This window comes from Coenobita brevimanus, chromosome 44 (assembly GCF_032717465.1).
Source record: "Coenobita brevimanus isolate Jiangsu-jjx chromosome 44, ASM3271746v2, whole genome shotgun sequence".
In the NCBI taxonomy this organism is placed as follows: Eukaryota; Metazoa; Arthropoda; class Malacostraca; order Decapoda; family Coenobitidae; genus Coenobita; species Coenobita brevimanus.
This window is the reverse complement of record NC_136997.1, coordinates 21,356,944-21,380,611: the sequence shown is the minus strand read 5'-3', so window position 1 is coordinate 21,380,611 and position 23,668 is coordinate 21,356,944. Positions and strand designations below refer to the sequence as shown.

Below are 23,668 nucleotides of genomic sequence, written 5' to 3'. Positions count from 1 at the left end.
GTCACGAGTATGTGCTGTGTAATGGATGCTGAGCCGTAGTAATGTCTTTTTCTTCCACTGGGCTGTGAAAATAGCTGCAGAAGGACGAAAATGTGGGCATGCTAAGGTGAAGCGAGTTTAGCTAGAACAGTCGTTGTAGTAGTAGTAGTAGTAGTAATAGTAGTAGTAATAGTAATAGTAGTAGTAGTAGAGGTAGTAGTAGTAGTAGTAGTAGTAGTAGTAGTAACAGCAGCGGTAGTAGTAGTAGTAGTAGTAGTAGTAGTAGTAGTAGTAGTAGTAGTAGTAGTAGTAGTAGTAGTAGTAGTCGTAGTCGTAGTAGTAGTAGTAGTAGTAGTAGTAGTAGCGTCTATAAAATCGCTTGGTGGCAGCAGGATTAAAATCAGTGATACGTTTTCGGACTGAAGGGCTTGAACCCATGATAAGTGTTAAGGTGTGACTGTTGCACCTCGCTGCTGAACGCACTCTATAACGTGGCATGCAGGCTAACCACATCCAATGCTTAAGTGAAGGTAACAGCTTCTCTACCTCCCTGCTGAACGCACTCTATAACGTGGCATGCAGGTTAACCCACCCCATCAAATACTCAGCAGGTGTTCCATAAAAACCATCACAAAATTGGCTGTTTGCATACGAACGTCAGCCTTTGAGTTGATGCGGCTGTTGTTTTGGCTCCTGTGTCCCAAAACAAGATCGCATTTGCACCAGACAATCAAGAAAATGTCAGCAGTAATCGTTCAGCTATTTAATTCATTGTTTTCTACATTACTTGCGTTGGAGAGGGACTCCTTCGTGTGGTGGTACCGATATAACTAGGCGGCTAAACTGTCTGGTTATACAAACATCCTCCTGATAATAATGACAAATTGGGTTTCGTATTTATCAAGGAATTTAAGTCTCTCAGGTGTGATGAGGGACGCCTTCACGTGATGGTACTGATATGAGTGGATGGTGGTGATACGGGATATACAAACGTCCCTCAAACCCTGAAATACTTCTACTACAACTACTGTCAATAACAATACTAACACTAAAGTAAAATTAATTAATCACACAACAAGAAATTAACCATATGTGTTCGTTCTTGAATTTGCCCTTCTCCCCACTTCCACATCTTCCTTCTCCTCCTCACCCCCCTTACTCCTCTCCCTCTCATCCTTCTATCTCTCTCTCTCCCTTCCTCTCTCTCCCTCCACACGCCTGCGCCAAGCCCCCTGGTGCCGGCTATAAGGTGCTGGTGTGTGTGAAGGTGTGGTGGTGGTGTGGCGGGGCAGGTGTGGTCACTCGCCATGGCGCCTTCATACACACAACACTGCCTCTGCTTCTCTCTCTTCGCTTCCCTCACCGTCCCTGCTGAAGCCCTGCGCAGCTTCCCAGTGTTATCCGGTGAGAGAGAGAGAGAGAGAGAGAGAGAGAGAGAGAGAGAGAGAGAGAGAGAGAGAGAGAGAGAGAGAGAGAGAGAGAGAGAATGTAGCGCCAACAGTACAAGTGGTTATTTTTCGAAACTAAACATGATCGTTTGGCAGAGGTTTTGTAACACCATTTCCTTAGCGATTTATTCTGTTACACCTCATTATCCTCTTGTACGTTACGGGTGCAAACTACATGGAAATACAAATGGCTTAAATATCATATAAATAGCGTAAGGTGTCATATGAAAAATAAATCGCTAGGGAAGAGGTGCTACAAAACCTGCTATGTCACTTAGAATTCGACGCTACTGTAATAGAAGTAGTAGTAGTAGTAGTAGTAGTAGTAGTAGTAGTTATGGTGGTTGTAGTAGTAGTAGTAGTTATGGTGGTTGTAGTAGTAGTAGTTATGGTGGTTGTAGTAGTAGTAGTAGTAGTAGTAGTAGTAGTAGTAGTAGTAGTAGTGGTAGTAGTAGCGGTAGCAGTAGTAGTAGTAACAGAGGCAGTAGTAGTAGTTGTAGAAGCAGATGCATTATTAGAAGTTGTAGTTGCAGCAGCGCAGCAGCAGCAATAGTCGTAGTGGTAGTGCTGGTGGTTGTGGTGGTGGTGATGATAGTGGTCGTGGTGGCAGTAGCAGCAGCAGTAGTAGCAGTAGCAGCAGCAGTAGTAGTAGTAGTAGTAGTAGTAGTAGTAGTAGTAGTAGTAGTAGTTATATCGTCAGGTTCATCTGAAACGTGAACCCAGTGGAGTGCAGGCTGAAATCGCCTTCCTCCTGCATTCAACCATCCGCCTGTAGGGGAACATTGAAACAGTTGAGGGACATATGTATATCCTGGCAATTGGGCCGCCTGGTTATATCGGTGCCACCACGTGAAGGCATCCCTCTCCAGCACCACGACATAGGAGTATAAAGAGTAAAAATAACCCAATATGTTAACAATCTCGGGGAGATTTTCATTTAGCAGCTTTTTTCCCGTAGCCCATGGATAGAAAAAGGCGACACTGCGGCTTAACATCTCTTTTTAAGCACTTCTTTGTGACTAGCACCATATTCTAGTGTTAATCTATTGTTACTGCTCTGTACTGAGGATGGAGAGAGGGCAGTTTTACGGTTATTCACTGTTCACTTCCGCTAGGTGTAAAATGGCCATCTCTCCATCTTGAATATTCAGCTGATACGAAAGACTGACCCTAGACTATGATGCTAGTCACGAAGAAGTTCAATGGGAGGGATGTAGAGCCGTAGTCTTGCCTTAGTCTGTCAGTGAGTTACGGGAAATAAGTGAAGAAAGGACGAAATATCCGCCAAGTTAAAATGAACGAAGTACAGGCTAAGATATTATAATTTCCCATCCCCCTAACTTCAGTCTTCCCTCTTGAGCTTCAGATACTTCAGCCTCCTTCAGAAAGTCTTAGCTTCTTCCGGTGACAGTGGGACGTATTGTAAGTGGTGCAGGAGGCTTCTTATATCTTCTTCCTTAGCTATTTCGTTTGAATATTACACTTAACATTTTCTTTCGTGCTATTTTTTCTCATCGACATAGGTGCTGGAGAGGGTAGCCTTCCTGTGGTGGCACTGATATAACATGGGTGTGGAGCTGCCCGGTTATACAAACTTCCGTCATCTCCCTCCTTATCCCTTCAAAGGATGATGGTGGACTACAGGAAGGGAACTTAAGCCTGCAATCCACTGGGCTCGCATATCAGATGAACCTAGGGCAACAACAACAACAATAACTACTACTACTACTACAACTACTACTGCTGCTACTACTACTACTACTACTACTACTACTGCTGCTGCTACTACTACTACTACTAGTAGTACTAGTACTACCACCAAGAGGATACTGAGGTACTATGTGCAAAACACATCGCTAATGAAAAGGTGTTATGGAATCACCAAAGCCACTTAGAATACAGTCCTGGGGTGGGATTAAAGGTATTTCATGGTGGATTCCCTGTCATGTCTCGGATTAGTTTTTGCAGGATGGTTTACGACATTAGAATCTTTCCCTGGCTGGCGTTCTTTCGTCAAAAACAATTTCTGGTTACTTGAAGGAAACTGTTATATCTGTTGTCCGTTATGTGTTGTCTGTTATGTTATCTGGTGTCTGTTTTCTGTTATGTTATCTGTTTTCTGTTGTCTATTTTGGTTGGAAGGACAGAGAAAGAAAAGTATCCATGTCTCCAATTCCTCCTGTCAAAACCCATCACAGTTACGACAGGGCCTGGATCGTAAATATGTTTGAGTATCCCACCCCAGTGATGTATTTTCTTTGGTAACTTCCTTGGTGTTGGCAAGAGATGCCGTCATGTGGTGGCAGCGATATAACCGAGTGGCTCAACTACCTTGTTATTCAGACCTCCCACAACTATCCAATATATTACCAGTATGCCGGGAATCGAACCCGGGACTCCCAGGTGAGAGCCAGGCAGCATATCGGGTTCGCTTTCCGGCATAATATTAATATATTGGATGATTTTTCCTATGTAAAGTACAGGTTTCTCTCTTCACCCCCTCAACTACTTCCCTATCCACCGAAAGAAGGATTGTGGACAACAGGAGAACGACAGTTTAAGGGACGCCTTCGTGTGGTGGGACTAATATAACCAAGCAGCTCAATTGCCAGGTTAAACAAGCGTCCTTCAACTACTTCCCTGTTCATCGAAAGGAGGAGGGTGCACAGGGGAAGACGAATAAATTAAGCCTGCAGTCCACCGGGACCACGTTTCAGATGAACCTCAACCCACAAAAACAACTTCTTCCGCCTAGTGAGATCAACGTATATATTCATAATTAAATATCCTCTTACCAGATGATTTTATTGAGTTTAAGAGAGTTCCCCCTAATAGAGAAGAAAATATACTCTTTCACCCTAACCTGGTCTAGAAGTTCGTCCACAAGTAGCTTATTTCACGTAGCTCAGTGGCAGAAAGCGGCAGTACTTTGGCTCTACTGTACATTCTTTTCATATCACTTCATGACTAGCATCATATTTTAGTGTTAATTTATTGCTACAGCTTCGCATTCAAGCTGGAGAGTTGTTAATTCTCGGTCAAGTTAGAGTAAAAAGAGTATAGTTTAACTTGGCCTAATTTTCGTCCATTGGTAGCTTAAATGGTAGAATAAGACAGAGCGCTGGCTTTACGTCCTTTTCATTGAACTTCTTCGTGGCTAGCATTGTACTCTAGTGCTAATCTACTGTCACAAATCAACAGTCAAGATGGGGAGACGACAGGTCTAGGCCAACACTACCTACAATAGGTCCTCAAAGTTCATGCAGCAACAACTTAGTATTCAAGCAACAGAAGTGACCCAGTTCCCTCAGATGAAAACCTACCAACTATAATTAATTCTTTTTTCTCCCCTAGACAGCCACACCCTTCCAACCAACACTCTGTCATTGCTGGTTGGGGGTCCTTTGCATGGGCAGGACCTCCTGGTGGTGAGCGAGGACCACAACCCTTGCCTACTAGGTATGAGTCAGGTGGTGTCAGCAGCGGGACTCTCCCTCACTCCCGTCTACCTCGCCAGTCAACACTCACTCCTCCATACTCCACGTCCCCAGCACCACATCAGGGGATCGACACTTACTGCTGTCATCATCTTCTACAGTGATCCTACTTCATTTCTCCTCCTCCTGGCAGGCAACAAAGACTGGAATCCTTGCTACCTGGTCCTCTTCTGTCTGGACCCATATCTCAACACGACCTCAATCTTGAGTCAACCTGTCGTCCAACGCTCAGAATTCATCCTACTTCTGCAGTCGGTCGTTCAAGCAGGAAAAACACACATATATTTCTACACCAGCCTACCCACACAGCTCAACAGACAAGGACACTCACTTACAAAAGCTCCATTGGAAGTTTGGAACCCTAGTAAAATTTACACTCTCAAGTCTCTTTTCCCGTCTCGCTTCCTGGATTTCGGGGGCAAGATTTTGCAGGTTTCGGCCCAGTGCTACGATGTTCCTTTCGCTTATTACGGCAAAAATGGTGGCTGCATCGGGGGGAATGTAGACGCCTTGAACATCATCGGAGACAAGTATAGGTTTGGAGTGAACGTGATTCCCCTCCCGAATGTTGGGTTTGCTCGTAAAATAAACGGCACCTACACAGGCATGCTTGGCGAAGTGATGTACCACGGGAAGGACATGACCGTCAACGTTCTTCAGCCGAATAGGGATCGACTTCACAACTTTGATCTCACCTATCCTCACTGGGGCACGAGTTTCGCCTTCCTTATACGCATCCCGCAGCCACTGCCACGTTGGAGGAATGTTCTGTACCCATTTTCAGCGCTTATGTGGGGACTGCTGGCCACTACGACCATTGTGGTGGCTTCGTCTCTCGCCTTGCTTCTGTATCAACAAAGTGTTATCAATGATCCTGTCAACATTGCTCTCAAGGTGATTATACTGGTGTTGATTGATAGATGGACAGATGGATATAGGTAGACATACAGATAGACGGATAGAATGACGAATAGATTTTGTGTGTGTGTGTGTGTGTGTGACACACACACACACACACACACACACACACACAGTCCTTGGTTAGATTTGGATATAAAGTCAGCGCACATTGACGTGTCCAAATGAAAACAAAACTCGCGCTGTCATAAAAGACTTTGTAACTCCTTTGTGGTTACTTGTAGTTGAGTTATATATATATTAGACTTGTGGACCAGCGGTTATTATACTGGAGTAGCTTTGTAAGTGGATAATCTTCTTTCCCATTTGTCATGTAGTGACAGGAGAGGTAAAGAATAGTATGGGACTATTTTTATTTGTCTTGGAAATATTAACAAGTCTCTCACACAGAGCGAAGTATAGAGTCCCGCTAGATATCTCTCTGTCTCGCTCTCTCTGTCCCTCTCTGAAGTTGCTAAGCCCTTCTCCCTGCGACCTGTCTCTTCTATCGCCTGTCTTCTTCTGAGCTCTCTTTCCTAAATTCTGATGTAGCAGGGGTTGTGTCACGTGTGTTCCTTGTGAGTGGAAAGTTCTAGAAGCCTGTGTGTGAGTATGTGTGTATGTGTGTGTATGGTCACTAGGCGCTGTCATGTGCCTATAAAGCATTCCTTGAGTTAAGAGTGTGTAAGCATGTTTAGCATTGCTAGATTCTCGCAGACACAATACCTTCTCATCATCTGACTCCTTGCTTCTATCTGTCTCTCTCTCTCTCTATCTATCTATCTATTATGATTTGTAATTATAATATGGAGTCCTAACATATGCTCGGTCACGCGAAAATGGCGTACCATCGACAGTTAATAGTCCTAACATATTAATACATATTATATACACATTATAATGAACTTATGAGCTAATTAAGTGAAACACATAGTATTTTAAAAGTAACATAATTGTATGAATATTGTATACATATAATATTCATAGTAAATAGTGATTATTCAGTAATATTACATTTTAAACAAGTTGTATACATATTTAAATAAATGCATTAAAGTAAATTATTTAACTGTAATACAGTATGTACTTGGGTTATTGTAGTGAAATGCATAATTGTGTTGGCCTTATAACTGTAGTTACATTTTGTTAATGCAACTGTTACAGAAGTGTCTTGGCCTTACAATTGTAGTTAAAGTTACATAAAAGTTACATCTTGTTAATGCAACTGTTAATTGGCAAAGTGTAACATAATGCAATCGTTTGTCGTTATATAATTGTTACATATCGTTTGTAGTTACATAATTGTAGTTAAAGTTACATAAAAGTTACATCTTGTTAATGCAACTGTTACATAAATGGTACATATTGTTTGTAGTTACATAATTGTAGCAAGTGTAACATAATGCAATCGTTTGTCGTTACATAATTGTTACATATCGTTTGTAGTTACATAATTGTAGTTAAAGTTACATAAAAGTTACATCTTGTTAATGCAACTGTTACATAAATGGTACATATTGTTTGTAGTATTGTTTGTAGTTACATAATTGTAGCAAGTGTAACATAATGCAATCGTTTGTCGTTACATAATTATAATATGGAGTTACATAATTGTTACATATCGTTTGTAGTTACATAATTGTAGCAAGTGTAACATAATGCAATCGTTTGTCGTTACATAATTATGATATGGAGTTACATAATTGTAATAACTGCAGTCCTAACATATGAATCCGGTCTTGCTGCGGTCGATGATAATGATGATGTGTCATGCCACTTGCTTGTGGAGACAACAATTTGCTTTTTTGTTTGTAGTTTATGTGGTATTTTGGCATATGTAGTAACACTTACACTTATTTTCTTTGGTTTGTTATGTGATCTTACTCTGTTTCTCTCTTTTTTCTTTTCTTTTTTTTCTTTTGTGTGTGTATTGATTTTCTATTGTTTGTTTTTCTTCGCTTGTGTACGCTTTTTCTATGTTGTTCATGGTTGCATAATTACTGGCTAATTTCCTTGGGAGACTTTTTTAAAGTTTAGTTTATATTGCAAAGGTATTATTGAAAATGATATTATATAGTCCCATATTTTGTTATTTTATATAAAAAATATATATATACACTATATACAGTATTAACTATATACACTGACTTGTTGTTCACTTGTACCTATCGTGGGTAATATGTGTGTCAGCACTGTGTGGAAATCATTGTCTTCACGATTGTGTTGAAAATGTTCATTCTTGCTAACGTCATTAGTGATGGCCATTTTTTTTTTTCTAGTTTACCTTGTAACTTAATTTATATGTTTCCACTAGGTAGCATTAATTAATAAATGTTTAATACAGTTCTTTTAATTGCTCACTGAGTAACTGTGATGGTATATTTTCTTGATTACTTTGTAGATGTAATAATGTATAGTTGTATGTATGAAACACGTATTTTACGTAGGTATATGGTAACACTCGTTGGTAGTAAATAAATGTTATAATAAATGAATGAATATATACAGTGTAGAATATTTATTGTTGGTGATTATTTAGTGTTTGAGTTATGCAGATAACTGAAGTAAGTATGTGTATTTAAGCTGTAACTATACAGCACGTTTTATATGTTTGTGCAGAAGCTTATTGTCTATCACTGTGTATTGTATAAATGAAGTAACTATGTAACTCACTAATTTTTACCGTGGTGGGAATGGTGTTACTGATGGTGCAGGTGGTGAGTTGACTGACGTGGCGTCTTTTCAGCAAGCACGCATGATGACGTTGACTTCCCACACTGGTAGCTGTGGTGAGTGAATGAGTAGCGATGAGTAACTTGAGTGAAGACGAGTGAGTAAGATGAGTTATGAGTCGTGTCTCACTCTTCGTTTGTTTGTTCCGTTTTTCTTCCTCGAGGTATTCGTGGTCCTTTTTCCTTGTGATTTACTCGTTGTGGGATGAAGACTGCCGCTACTTGTAGGTGCGTGTAGAAGATTATACAGACGACGTAGAGTTGTTAATTGTAGTTGATTGTAGATGGTTGTAGTTCGCTGGTTCGTCGTAGAAACTGCAAGATCGTATCAATATTTTGTTAAACTACTTGCAAGGCGTTGTGTGATCACTTCTAAATCAGCGTGATGATCGTGGAGACGGAGGGGGCTGGTTGGAGAGAACTGTCAGGAGCTGGTTGTAAGTTGTTGGTTGTGAGAGGTATTCTTGTTTTCATTCTTGATATTTTGTAGGAATTCACTGTTGATTCGTAGACGAGGTTCGTATACGTTCGCTGCTACCAAATGTCATAAAAGACTTTGTAACTCCTTTGTGGTTACTTGTAGTTGAGTTATATATATATTAGACTTGTGGACGAGCGGTTATTATACTGGAGTAGCTTTGTAAGTGGATAATCTTCTTTCCCATTTGTCATGTAGTGACAGGAGAGGTAAAGAATAGTATGGGACTATTTTTACTTGTCTTGGAAATATTAACAAGTCTCTCACACAGAGCGAAGTATAGAGTCCCGCTAGCTATCTCTCTGTCTCGCTCTCTCTGTCCCTCTCTCAAGTTGCTAAGCCCTTCTCCCTGCGACCTGTCTCTTCTATCGCCTGTCTTCTTCTGAGCTCTCTTTCCTAAATTCTGGTGTAGCAGGGGATGTGTCACGTGTGTTCCTTGTGAGTGGAAAGTTCTAGAAGCCTGTGTGTGAGTATGTGTGTATGTGTGTGTATGGTCACTAGGCGCTGTCGTGTGCCTATAAAGCATTCCTTGAGTTAAGAGTGTGTAAGCATGTTTAGCATTGCTCGATTCTAGCAGACACAATACCTTCTCATGATCTGACTCCCTGCTTCTATCTGTCTATCTATCTATTTATCTATCTATCTATTGTGATTTGTAATTATAATATGGAGTCCTAATAGCGCTGCCTAAATAAAATCATTATAACAACCAAACTACAGCGCATATTGCGACTAACTCTTACTTGAACACCCACCATCTATCTCTTTACTTGTTGATGGGATAACCTTTGCGTCTTTGCACTTCCACAAGACGGTCTGGGATACTATCAGCGAGTTTCATATGAGTAGTGGGAGGAATGCTACTCCAATTTCGCCACGGTGGATGTGTCTTCACCTCTTTAAGAATTTTTCTTTCACAATAGCCCAGAGGTTCTCAATTGGTGAAATATCAGGACTACTGCTTGGTCAATCAGGAATACACTCAACTTCACTTGTGCAGAGCCACTGTTTTACAGCTTTGGCGGTGTGACAAGGAGCCCCATCCTGCTGCAACACTTCAGCCGCCAGTAGTTGCAAAGCATTCAGCCAAATTATTGTCTAGGAGCCGAAGATATGAGTCTCCGTTGACAATCTGGCCTTTAGGGAGAATTATAATGTCGGCTGCTCCTCCGTAAGAGAAAGCCCCCCCACACCATAATAGAGGCACGATGCTTGACAGTCTTTCTCGTGAACTTCGGGTTACAGGGATCAGAATTTCTTCCACGCCACACCTTCTGCCCCTTCGACTCACTAACGCCGAACGTGGATTCATCTGACCACAGAACACGTCTCCAGTCATCCAAAATCCATAAGGAATATTTCTTTGCAGAAGCAACTCTTTTTTTTATGCTGAATATCGGTAACGGAAGGCTTTTTCCTGACTGTCAACTTCCGATAACCAAGTTTCTTTCGTATGGCGCTCTGAATAGTTCGTACACTCACGTCCTGAAGCAGAATAGGGTTTTGTTCTTTAAGCTGTCTGGCAGTAAGGGTTGGTTTGTCATCCAACTGACGCCTGATAACTTTTAGGCTGCGCTTGCTGATCTGGGTATCCTTCCTCCACCGTGTTTGTGGGAAGGTACCTTCCCTCCTCCAGAGGCCATGAAATTTGTCACTAATCAGCGCATTGTACGTTCATTAACACCAGTTTGTTCACTTATTTGACGGCTATTCAAACCAATTTTATGACACTCGATAACTCTTACAATGTTGTCATGGCTTGTATAAGGTTTAGAAATCGCTTACAAGCCACACTGCCGGCTTAAACACTTAGCACACGAAGGAAACGGGAGTCAATCCTGGGAGACAATCAACAGTAACATCCAACAAAAACGAGCGTAAATGCAACTGACCGTTATGTCACTCAGTGGGGGGGTATGGGCCGAGAAGTGACGTAAATTGCCAAGTAGTCATTTTTCCCCCTGCGATTTTCTTAACTGGCCGCACATTGACTGATATCATTTCAGGAAATTTACATTGCCGGGCTCCCTCCCAGACACGTCAATGTGCACTGACGGTATATATATATATATATATATATATATATATATATATATATATATATATATATATATATATATATATATATATAAATAAAGTGGATCCTCACTACAACAGACTAATGGGGGGAAATCCAATAAAGCGGATACTCTGTTGTATCCGATGGTATTCCCTGAAGTGGTATTTCAAGTTCATGTTAGAATGTAAATTAGTAAAATCGTATATTCTAATACTAAAAATGAAAACTATACCCCTCTTAAACTAACCTGGCTCATAATTTTTCAGCCTTGACATAGCACTATTTCATGACTAGTACAATATTACTATAGTCGCAGCGTGCGACTCTGAGGTTGTTATTATCGTGCCCTGGCAACCTACAATTCAAAAGTGCGTCTGATTTTGTGTATAACATGAGACGCATATGATTCTTGTATAATATGTTCGTTTATAATAATACTTGTGCATAATATATTCGTGTATAATAATAATATGATTCGTGTACAATATGATACGAAATCGGACGCATTTTTGAATGGTTCGTTGCCAGGGTACGATAATGACAACCTCAGAGTCATGCTCCGTGACTATAGTCTGTTTTCACAACTCAGCATGGCTCAGTGGGTTAGAGCGCTCCGCTCTGACCAAAGGGTCGGAGGATCGAATCCACCCAAGGGTCATTGGTAGACATGAGGAAGGGCATCTGGTCATAAAATGCTGCACGCTCCAGCTCAAAAGTCCTCTATTCAGGGACAAGGCCTTGGCCCTTCGGGGATACCTGGAGTAAAACCAAATTATTTATTATACATATTTATTACAATATTACTTGTCTGTTTTCACAACTCAGCAGTTATAATGGGAAGATGGTAATTTCAGGCCAGGCTGGGGTGAAAAGGGTAGGAAGCTCATGCATTGTGCCCTTCACCTGTACAGATAAATGCAGAGTGCTCATACTTCCATTCTTCTTGTGTGCTTCAGAATGAATTGAGTGTTATTCATCGTCACTGTTGGCAAAGATGATTTCTGGTGGTTCTGGTGTCACATCTGATACAGAAAATCCTTAGGTGTTGGGGGTTGGGGTCCTGAAGCCTGTACTGCTGGATCCTGAGGCTATGTGGAAGACAACAGAGGATGTTGTTGCCACGGGCACATTGGAGGTCTCTGTGCAGAACCTCTTGGCAACAGTTGGCACAGACTTGAAAAACTGGATGATCTTATCCAGGATTTTCCTGGACTGCTCCAGCTGTATTAACTCGAAGCTGGTTAGTCGCATGACCTCATAATGTTGAGCCAGAGGCCCTCCAACTTTGTCTTCACGGTCAGGATGGTGTCTGTAGCATCAATGGCTGCATCTAGAGAAGGTTCAGATGTCGTCTCCTTCTTCTCTTCGTCTTCCTCCTTTGCAAGTGTCCAGTCTTGTAGTTCATCCACAGTCACCTGTTTTGTCTGATGATGGTAGGTAGGCACACCAACCTCCTCATCCAGCCACTCTTCCAGCCTCTCCTCAGCAAGATCACTCTACCCTGCAGCTACCAACATTTCTGCCATCCTCAGTGGCTCAAACCCCTGAAAATTGGAGTCTTGGGGACTCTGAGGAGTTTACACCACCTATTCTTGATTCTGGCACGAGACACTTACTTCCATGCCTCTGCCAGGTTGAAGATGGAGTCTTTGATGTTGTATATCTTGAAATTGTGCAGGGTTTTCTTGCCTCTGATGTCTTCATAGTCTTCCTGGTCCATCCCATCCACAGTCACAATGATGCACTGGTGCAAGTAGAGCTTTCTGAAGTGCCTCTGCACTCTCTGTAACTCCATGGTCCATGGTCTGGGTAAGGTCAGTGATGTTACTGGCAGGATCAAGGCTTGATTTGCAGAGTTTAGCAGAGGAAGGATGGGCTTGTGCGTTGTCTAGCAGCAGCACTGCCTTCATGTTGTCACGACTGATGCTACAACTTTTTTTGGTGCTGCAGCACGGAAGGGTCGTAGCTGTGGTGGAACCAGCCATAAATAATATCATGGTCAAACCAGGTTAACTTGTTGCCATGGCACTACACAGGAAACTTGGACATGATGTCCTTCAGTGACCTGGGTCGCTTGCTTTTACCTACTATGGCTAGCTATAGGCGATGAGAGCCATCAGCGCTGGCACAGGCCGAAATGGAGAGACGCTCCTTCGCTGATTTATACTCTGGAGTCCTGCCAATATTATTTTTATCATTATTATTATGAGAGTATTTTAAGATGATACCCACGCTCATCTTAAATGTCAGGACCAACTTGCCTACACCCGGGTTCCTGCGTTCATCTATGGGGTGTCTTAGGATTGGATGATGGATGGATGGATGGATGAATTATTATTATTATTATTATTATTATTATTATTATTATTTTTATTATTATTATTATTATTATTATTATTATTTTCATTATTATTATTACCATCATCATCATTATATTATTATTATTATTATTATTATTATTATTATTAATTATTGCCCGCCTAGTGGGGGGATAATGTAACCGCCTGAGTCTGTGTTTGTGTCTGTATGTGCATCTGCGTGATGCTGGAATATCTTAAAATCATGAGGGCAAATAATAATCAAACATCATCATAATTATTATTATTATTATTATTACCATTATTATTATTATTATTATTATTATTATTATTATTATCACCATCGCTATTTTCTTCTCCCTCTTCTTGCAGGTAGGGTCTGGGTTGATAGGACAGTCCATGCCGGATAAGGAGATAACAGTGTGGTGGGCGAGGGTGTGGTTGGTGGTGTGGTGGATTGCAGTAGACATCTTAGCGGCCGGATATACAAGCAACCTCGTAGTCGTTCTGACAGTGCCCGTCTACCCTGCCAAACTTGAGACCGTGAAAGATCTGGCGGAATCCCATCTTACGTGAGTTGATTTGTAAGCTTCTGACTGTCTGTCTCTTATGTAAGACATTTTACAAGGTCTATATACTCGCATATGTCTAAGTTTCATTCAGTGCTAATCACGAAGAAGTGCTATGGAAAGGATGCATTGACAAAGTTCTGTCAAACTCCACCACTGAGCTACGTGAAATAAAGTGGAAAAGAACGAAAATATTTGGCAAAATTGAACACATACAGATTACTAAACATTGGCTGGAGGATTTTATGAAGGGTAGTCCGGAAATAGCGCTGCACAAATAACTCATCTGATTATTGCGTTGCGGGGATGGCTCCGTCTGCTGGTGTGGGCGTGACAGTGGGGGTTGGAAATAAATAATGGAGGGCGGATATAGCGATGACTGAGCCGCCCCCACAGCACACGAGAAATGGCCCGGCGAGGTGTAAGAGGAGCGCTACATATGGACTACCCTGTATTTTGCGTATTATATCTTAACACTGACATATATGATTATTTATAAAGCTTCAATGTAGACATAGTTTACAACAATAACATACAAGATGATATTAATGGGTAAAAGGCAGAATAAATCGCTAGAGAAGAGGTGTTACCAGGTCCCTCAGGTATGGCATGAAAGTGAAAGTGATGATGGTGGTGGTGATGGTGATGATGGTGGTGGTGATGGTGGTGATGATGGTGGTGGTGATGGTGGTGATGATGGTGATGGTGGTGGTGATGGTGGTGGTGATGGTGGTTGTGATGGTGGTGATGGTGGTGGTGGTGGTGATGGTGGTGGTGATGGAGGTGATGGTGGTGGTGATGATGGTGATGATTCTGGTGATGATGGTGATGATGGTGGTTGTGATGGTCGTGATCATAAAGACTGAGTGAGCAAGCGGAGCAATAGGGAACATTGAGCTTTGAAAACTGGAGGTCATAGGCAGTATGAAGAGGAAGACAAGGTCCAGAGTTGACCTGTTACACACAAGACGGACTGAGAGTAAAGGTTAACTTTTGCTAAGGGTTGAGAGTTTGCTACTAGACGGGTGCTACGTGTCCGCCCAAATGAAGGTGGAGGGAGGAGGGGTGCAAAGAGAAAGTTATGAAGATCAATTACTATTAAAGTAGCAATAGAAAGGTGAAAATACGCAACAGTGCAGTGAAGAGACAGAGGTTGAAGGAAGCTAGTAAGAGGAAGAGAGTTAATTTGGCGAAATTCCTTTGAGTCCACTTTTTTGAGAAGAGCTGTATGTGGAAAGTCTCCCCATGCATGAAAGCTGTACTTGCCAATGAGACGAAAAAAGAAAAAAGTGTACAAAGGTAAAGGAGGCATGGAGACGGCTTATCATACCTAACCTCTTAGAAGTAGATTTTACAAGAGAGGTAATGTAATCTTTCGAAGCTAAATCCCGAGAATGAAGCCCCACATGTGTTCAAAGATGATGAAAGATTGAGATGAATAATGTTAAAAAGTAAGACATACTCCTGCGGTGATTTTGGCGGGTTGGAAGTGGTAAGAACTGGGTTTTTGATGCATTAAAAACAAGATTACTTTTACCCCAATCAGAAATCAGTTGGGTCAATGATTGTGTGGGTAAAGTTGAAAGTTGGAATACAAATGTGGGCGATTGTGTGTGTGTATGCGCCAACGCAAAATCGTGCTAGAAGAGTGAGAGAAGAGTTCTGAACAAATGTAGAAGTGTGCATGGAAAAGTTTGGAAGGAATGAGAGAGTGTTTTTGATCGGTGATATGAATGGTAAAGTTGGGAATGTGAAGGCGGATGGAATAGTTGCTGAGTGGGGTGTGCCTGCTGAGATAGATGAGAATGGGAGTGTCACGAATTGATTCGCGACATTTCCCTTTTGTGAGAAACCACGAACTATTAGTGGAAAACTCACTGTGTATCGCTCAGCTAACCGTTTCTCCCTCCATTATCGGAGTATACTTTTCAAATAATTCGTCACCGTTTTCAAAGAGTGACCGATTTAATGCACGTCACTAAGTGCTGTACTGAGCGATACTATTGTTTTTTTATTGTTCGCCTCTGACCGTTAAAAAAATGCGGCCGAGTGCTCCGCTTTCCCACGACTTAGTCAGTCTTGTGATTGATGTGACGGAGGAAGGACCTGTGCCGCAGTGTGAGAGGTCAGCTAGTACCCAAACTCCACTTCACAGTTAGTCCAGTCTTCTCACCCATCTGGTGATACGCAGCATTCATCGACTATAGTATTTCTTTTGTGTATTTTCTAGTTATAAGAGTTTAATTAAGGTGTTTTTCCCTAGGCGTAAGTATTTAGCTATTGCGTGAGTGAGTGAGCGAGTGCGTCTCATTGATTTGATTTGAAATGTAATGTTAAATTTATTTTTTTGTAATTAATAAATTTAACAGTTCCTTTCTCGAGCTTAATGTAAAGTAAAAATCTTGTTTCATTTCTCCATAATTAAGCTTATTTTCCATATAGCTCCTAGCTTGCATAAACGTTTGCTTTCATAACTGGTACTTAGACCAGTCTTGTATTAACTTAAAATCCGTTGTGCCAGGAGTTAATGCATCAGCAAGAACCTGATGTTATTATTATTAGTATTAGTTATTTATTGTCAGGGGTGATGTAACTTTCTCCAGAGGCTAACAGTACAGTAATTCAGCAATTGTGAGTAATTAGTCTCTGCTGTGTACTGTTGAGAAAGTTTATAAATTCTCGTTCTTGAGAATCTTAGCAAGTCAGCGTAAAGTAATCGTGGCTTGATGTAGCAAGACAATCATTGTCTTTGCTCTTCAATATTATTGAATATTATTATCAAATTAAATAATATTTAACCATTTATATCAAAATTACCGAGATAATATAAAAACCCCGTGACAATTGGCGACCTCATTCCAGGATATTAACTCCTAGCTCTAAAGCTATTCACGAGATAGTGCTCACTCATTCATATTTAGGTATTTATCATTAAAGTTTATAGACACAAGCTTACTGGTGTTTACCGTTAATTTAGCAAGTGAATTTTGCTTTATCAATCCATAGAGTACTTAACTCTAGTTTATTTTGGTAACGCCAGACGATTTTATTCGCTTCTGGGAAGTCGCCGTACCCATTGTGTTTATTATTGAGTCTTCCCAGTCATTTACACTTTTGATTTATTCTTTGCCAGTTAACTGGATAAGACTGGTCACCACTAGCTTGTGTCTGTACTCTTTACTTGTGGTTATTAGCATTCGTTTGCGAAGCAGCAATCAGTACTGAGTCGCTAGTTATTTAGATTGAGTTAGCGACATGGCTACCACCGTATTTGTACAGGAAGCCAAAGATATGGGTCTCACAGACCCAGAGAAAATACAGAGTTACGTTCTCTCACGGTTCAATTACGAGCAAGAACGTGAGAAAGATGCTCGTGAAGAGCGTAGGATTCAGCGCGAATACGAGCGAGAACAGCGTGAGGAACGCGAAAAGGAGCGCGAGTACGAGCGAGAACAGCGTGAACACGAACAAAAACAACGCGAGCTCGAGTTAGAAAAAGAGCGAGAACAGCGTGAACACGAGCAAAAACAGCGCGAACTCGACTTAGAACACGTGCGGGAACAACGTGAATATGAACGTGCCGAACGTGAAGCACGCGAGAAACATGAACTTGAAGTGCTGAAGCTCAAGCGAGATTCCTTGGCTTCAGACACATCTGGTGCAGTTGGTTCAAGCTCCACGAGCGCTCTCCCTGCACATGTTATGGCGACCCCACACATCAAGCTTCCCCCATACAAAGATGGCGAGCGAATCGAGCCATACATAGCTCGATTTGAAGACATGGCTCAGCTTTACCAGCTCGATGATGCAGCTAAGCGGCTTCAGTTTCTTAGCCTGTTTGAGGGCCCTGCCCTCGATATTCTCCACAGAATTCGTGGAGACAATCTCACGTATGAAGTGATGAAAGCTGCACTCATTAAGGCGTATGGTCTCACAGTAGACGACGCCAAAGCTCAGTTCATGCGAGCTCGTCTCCAAGACAAGGAGACAGCTGTTCAGTTCCTCGACCGTCTCACTGCTTACCTAGGTGAGTGGATGGAGAAAGACGAAACTCCTTCCACGCGTGAGGGGATAATTGACCTTATGCTGCGTACACAGCTAGAGAGGTCGTGGCCTGCTGAGCTCATAGCACAGCTTAAGATCTGCCAGGTGAAAGATGCCAGCCAAATGGTAGAGAAGGCTGACGCATTCTTTACTGCATACGGGTATCAAGCTCGTAAGCAAAATACCTGGAGCAGGAAAGATACTGCCAAGTCTGGGAAGCCGTCTCAGACTGAATCCCAGCACCAAGGCCGTTCTCAGAGTAATGGTCAAGGTCCAAGCAAACCACAGAAGGACCAGGGGCAAAATACACAGCAGCCTGCTTGGAAGCGGTACAACAAGCACCCCAACCAGCAGCAGTTCCCCAAGCAGCAGCAGCAGCAATACAAGGACAAGCCACGTAACCCTCAGTCAGGTCAATTAGTGTATCGGAGGCAGGAGGCAAATGCAGCCTTCATTCCACAAGTACCCGGTGGTGCCATCTCTACCAGTACAGGTACTTCACAACAGTTCACAAGTCCCCCTCCGACCATGAACTCTCCTCAGACACCTAGTTTCCAGGGCGCCACGTTTGCTGCATCGGTTGTTCCGCAGTCTCATGAATGACTGGCTGCTACCTCCTCAGACCCTTCCACCAGCAACACTGCCTTTCTTGTTCAGCCAGGGTCTGTGGGAGGTGTTTCTGTAAATGTCCTGAGGGACAATGGTTCCTCAGGTTGCTCTGTTAAGCAGAGTTTAGTTCGGCCTGATGAGTATACAGGTCGACAGATCCAAGTTAGACTTATTGATGGATCAGTGAGATTGTTCCCTGAGGCACGTATCCAGGTGGCGTCTCCATTTTTCACTGGCTTGACAGCTGCAGTTGTCATGCCAGAACCTTTATTTGACCTCATCTTAGGCAACATACCTGGCATCAAAAATAGTTGTGCCGTAGATGTTGCTACTCAGACTTCGGCTGCTGCGATAACACGAGCCATGGCCAAGGCTCCAAATCGCGTCACTCCGCTTGACCGTCGCAACGCCGCAAGATCTGATTCGTAGTCAAGATGTTGTCCAAGAGCAACAGACTGACTCGACACTTGCCTCAGTGCGCAAGAAGCTGGAGGGTAAAGTGATCAAGTATTCACGGGGAGGTCGAGCCAGGTTCCTTCGTAGCGAGGACGGCTGTACCGTGAGTCACAGACACCCCAGGGTGAGGTTCGACTGCAGTTTGTCGTTCCTGCAAAGTATCGCCGAGCAGTGTTTGAATTAGGTCACTGTTCAGCGATGGGAGGTCACATGGGTCAAAAGAAGACCTCTGACCGCATCCATGCTGACTTTTTCTGGCCAGGAATGGGACGGGAAATAACGAGGCTTGTACGTTCCTGTGATGTGTGTCAGCGTACCACTGACCGGGGACGTGTCCGTCCTGCGCCATTGAAGCCAATGCCCATAATCTCTGAACCGTTCGAGAGAGTAGCAGTTGACATAGTTGGGCCAATCTGTCCTAGGGCTAGTGATGGATCAAAGTATATCCTCACTATAGTTGATTTCAGCACACGGTGGCCTGAAGCCGTGGCCCTTAAGAATATAGAGGCCGTCACTGTTGCTGAGGCATTAATTGAAGTGTTCTGTCGTGTAGGTATCCCTAAGGAGGTCTTAAGCGACCGGGGTTCGCAGTTCACTTCGGCAATGATGAACGAAACGTTCAGGTTGCTGTCCATTCGAGGCTTACGAACTACGCCGTATCATCCCATGTGTAACGGGTTGTGTGAGAGGTTCAATGGAACTCTCAAGAAGATGTTGAGGCGCATGACCGCCGAACAGCCAAAGGAATGGCCGCGGTTCATTGCTCCTCTTCTATTTGCTTATCGAGAAGCCCCACAGCATTCATTGAAATTCTCACCCTTTGAACTGGTGTATGGGAGGTCGGTCCGGGGCCCACTTCAAGTCCTTCGTGAGTTATGGGACGATGAAGAACCCGACCCTGAAGTCAAGACCACCTACACCTACGTCCTTGATTTGGCTGACCGCCTCCAGTCGACGTGCGAGTTAGCTAAGGAAGAACTGATTAAGGCGCGTGAAGTTCAAAAGGCTTATTACGATAAGAAGGCAAAGCTTCGGAAGTTTAGTCCAGGCGATAAATGCTTGGTATTACTCCCCACTGCCCAGAACAAGTTGTTGGCGCAGTGGAAGGGTCCATTCGATGTAGTAGAGCGCATTTCAGACCTCAACTACATAATACAGATGGGGAATCTTCGTAAAAGGTTCCACATTAACATGTTGAAGGCTTATCATGAGTCAGACCCTGAGGAGACTGGCCTACTAGTAGCTGATGATAGTGACCAGCCACTGGAAGAAACCGGGGCAGCTGCGGTGATCCCAGCTGATGACCATGATGACGAGCCCTTAACCGCTCAGTCCCATCAGGAAGAGACTGTCGGAGATGTTTTACTTAACCCTGACTTAGCAGTAGGGGACCAAAATGCCTTATGGTCACTGCTCTGTCAGTATGCTGATGTCTTCTCAGACCAACCTAGACTTGCAAAGGTTGCGTGTCATAAAATTGAGTTGACCAGCAATGCTCCTATTAAGGTTAAGCCATATCCGATTCCCATGCGACTACAGGGTGCAGTAGATAAGGAAATTGCTGACATGGAGACTGCAGGCATTATCGAAAAGTCCTCATCTCCTTACTGTAGTCCGATGGTAGTAGTCCGCAAGAAAGATGGTGGAGTCAGGATATGTGGTGACTATAGAAGGCTCAATGCAATCACTAAAGTGGATGCTGAGCCAATGGGTGACCATATTGCCATCTTCTCCAAGCTGGCAGGGTCACGATATTTCACGAAGCTTGACCTAGCAAAGGGATTCTTCCAGATTCCCCTTCATCCTGAGAGTCGTCAGTTCACTGCCTTTGCTACTCCTAGGGGTTGTACCAGTATAAAGTCCTCCCATTTGGACTTACCAATTCCCCAGCAGTATTTAATCGTGCCATGAGACAAGTGCTCCATGGTATTGTAGGAGTAGAGATGTTCGTTGACGATGTCCTCGTTCATTCCGCCACATTGGAGGAGCACCTCAGACTCTTGGAAATTGTCTTCAGTAGACTCCAGAGTTTCAACATGACTGTGAAGCCTAGCAAATGCAAGATTGCTCACAGTGAGGTGGAGTTCCTCGGTCATATTGTTGGCAACAATCACTGCAGGTGTCAGGGTGACAAGATCAGGAAAGTTAGAGAAGCCCCGAGACCTGTGACCAAGAAACAGGTTAGGGCATTTCTTGGCCTAGTGGGATATTATAGGAGTTTTATCCCCAACTTTGCTCTCATTGCCCAACCATTGTATGAAGTGCTACGGAAATATGCTCCAAACACCATTGAGTGGGGAGAAGCGCAAGAGAGATCCTTTATTGCTCTTAAGAACATGTTGTGCAAGGAGCCTATCTTGCAGTTGCCTGATTCCAGCAAACCTTTCATACTGCGCACTGATGCTTCACAAGATGGAGTAGGTGCCGTATTGATGCAGGAATCGGAAGGTGGAATCTTCCCAGTGGCATACCACAGCCGTAGGCTAAAACCTGCCGAGAGGAATTACAGTACTGTTGAGAAGGAACTCTTGGCTGTGGTTGATGGTGTTAAAAAATATTATTATTATCTTTTTGGGGCACCATTTACTCTGGAAACTGATCATATGCCACTCACTAGTCTTAGCACGACCAAGACGGCTAATGCAAGATTGACACGCTGGACACTGTATTTACAGCAGTTTAACCTTGTTGTGAGATACATCAAGGGAAGTGATAACGTAGGTGCAGACCTGATGTCTCGCCTGCTAACTGCTGACTAATATGGGCAATTGTTGCATGCTGGGTTCCGTAAGATAGGCATCCTAAGCGATTTGAGTAATCCAAGGACTAGCCTGGTTCCCAGTTAAAAGTGTAGACCAGACGTCTCACTCGTTGGCCCTACAGGACACAGTATATCCAGGGCTTGTACATACATGTATACCATAAGTTAAGGGGGAAGTTTGAGAATCTTGCAGAGACAGTCCGAGGCTGTGTATGAATTACCTTGTGGAATGTCTCGAGCTGTGGGCCTCTCTGAGGATTCCCGGAGAACGCACATTACCCACATGAGTGTTCACACCCACGGTGGGTGTTAAAACGTGACCTGCTCGAGATTGCGTAGCGATTTTCAGCTTCCTGTATTACTCGTAAGTGTAGAGTTAGGTTAACCAGTAAACTGCCCGTTCTAAGCAATTTGTGAATTCAAGAACTGGCACGTTTCCTGGTTAATAATGTTAGGTTAACCAGTAAACTGCCCGTTCTAAGCAATTTGTGAATTCAAGAACTGGCACGTTTCCTGGTTAATAATGAAAGCGTTAACCAGTAAGCTATAAGGGTTCTAAGCAATTTGTGAATTCAAGAATTACGTTTCCTGGTTAATAATGACAAGTACTGATTGCTAGGCAGAGAGAGAGAGAGAGAGAAATAACAGTTTTGATGCTCCACCTTAATTCTTTTCGCAGGGGTAGCTGGTGGGTGCAGCATTGCCGTGCAGATCAGCTGGCCGTTCCTGTTGCATGCTGCCGCCCCTTCTCTTCTGCCTCGTCATCATTATTTTACTATGAATTTGTATTACTGTGTCATTTTACACGTAGGTACAGTTACACTACAACTGTCACACCTACACCGTGTATTACATACACTACACTACATAACAATTAGTTGTTAATGTAAATGTAGCGAACTTTCGCTCAGTTTGACCTGAGTACAGGATTTTCACAGTCGTCACGGAGTTTTTCCCTCAAGCTTGTTTCTATTAACGTAAATACGAGGTTTTTTCGCTCACTGGCGACTGCGACATACTCCTGTAGCAGGATAGCACACACACCACAGTGTGAATCTTGTGTGACTGAGTTAGGATGTATATGTATGTATATTGAAATCTTTCTTCTGAAGGAAGAAAGATTTAATTTTCAAGGGGCGTAATGTCACGAATCAATTCGCGACATTTCCTTTTGTGAGAAACCACGAACTATTAGTGGAAAACTCACTGTGTATCGCTCAGCTAACCGTTTCTCCCTCCATTATCGGAGTATACTTTTCAAATAATTCGTCACCGTTTTCAAAGAGTGACCGATTTAATGCACGTCACTAAGTGCTGTACTGAGCGATACTATTGTTTTTTTATTGTTCGCCTCTGACCGTTAAAAAAATGCGGCCGAGTGCTCCGCTTTCCCACGACTTAGTCAGTCTTGTGATTGATGTGACGGAGGAAGGACCTGTGCCGCAGTGTGAGAGGTCAGCTAGTACCCAAACTCCACTTCACAGTTAGTCCAGTCTTCTCACCCATCTGGTGATACGCAGCATTCATCGACTATAGTATTTCTTTTGTGTATTTTCTAGTTATAAGAGTTTAATTAAGGTGTTTTTCCCTAGGCGTAAGTATTTAGCTATTGCGTGAGTGAGTGAGCGAGTGCGTCTCATTGATTTGATTTGAAATGTAATGTTAAATTTATTTTTTGTAATTAATAAATTTAACAGTTCCTTTCTCGAGCTTAATGTAAAGTAAAAATCTTGTTTCATTTCTCCATAATTAAGCTTATTTTCCATATAGCTCCTAGCTTGCATAAACGTTTGCTTTCATAACTGGTACTTAGACCAGTCT

General features: G+C 42.8%; 1 protein-coding gene across 1 annotated transcript in view; it reads left to right on the top strand.

Moving 5' to 3' along the window:
* Positions 1 to 4,888: 4,888 nt before the first annotated feature.
* Positions 4,889 to 23,668, top strand: part of LOC145398005 (putative glutamate receptor) — a 414,474-nt gene continuing 395,694 nt past the window's right edge. Inside the window, exons 1-2 of the mRNA XM_080270973.1 lie at positions 4,889 to 5,818; positions 13,781 to 13,980. Of these exons, the coding sequence (XP_080127099.1) occupies positions 4,889 to 5,818; positions 13,781 to 13,980 (1,130 nt within the window). The remainder of the gene's footprint in view (positions 5,819 to 13,780; positions 13,981 to 23,668) is intronic.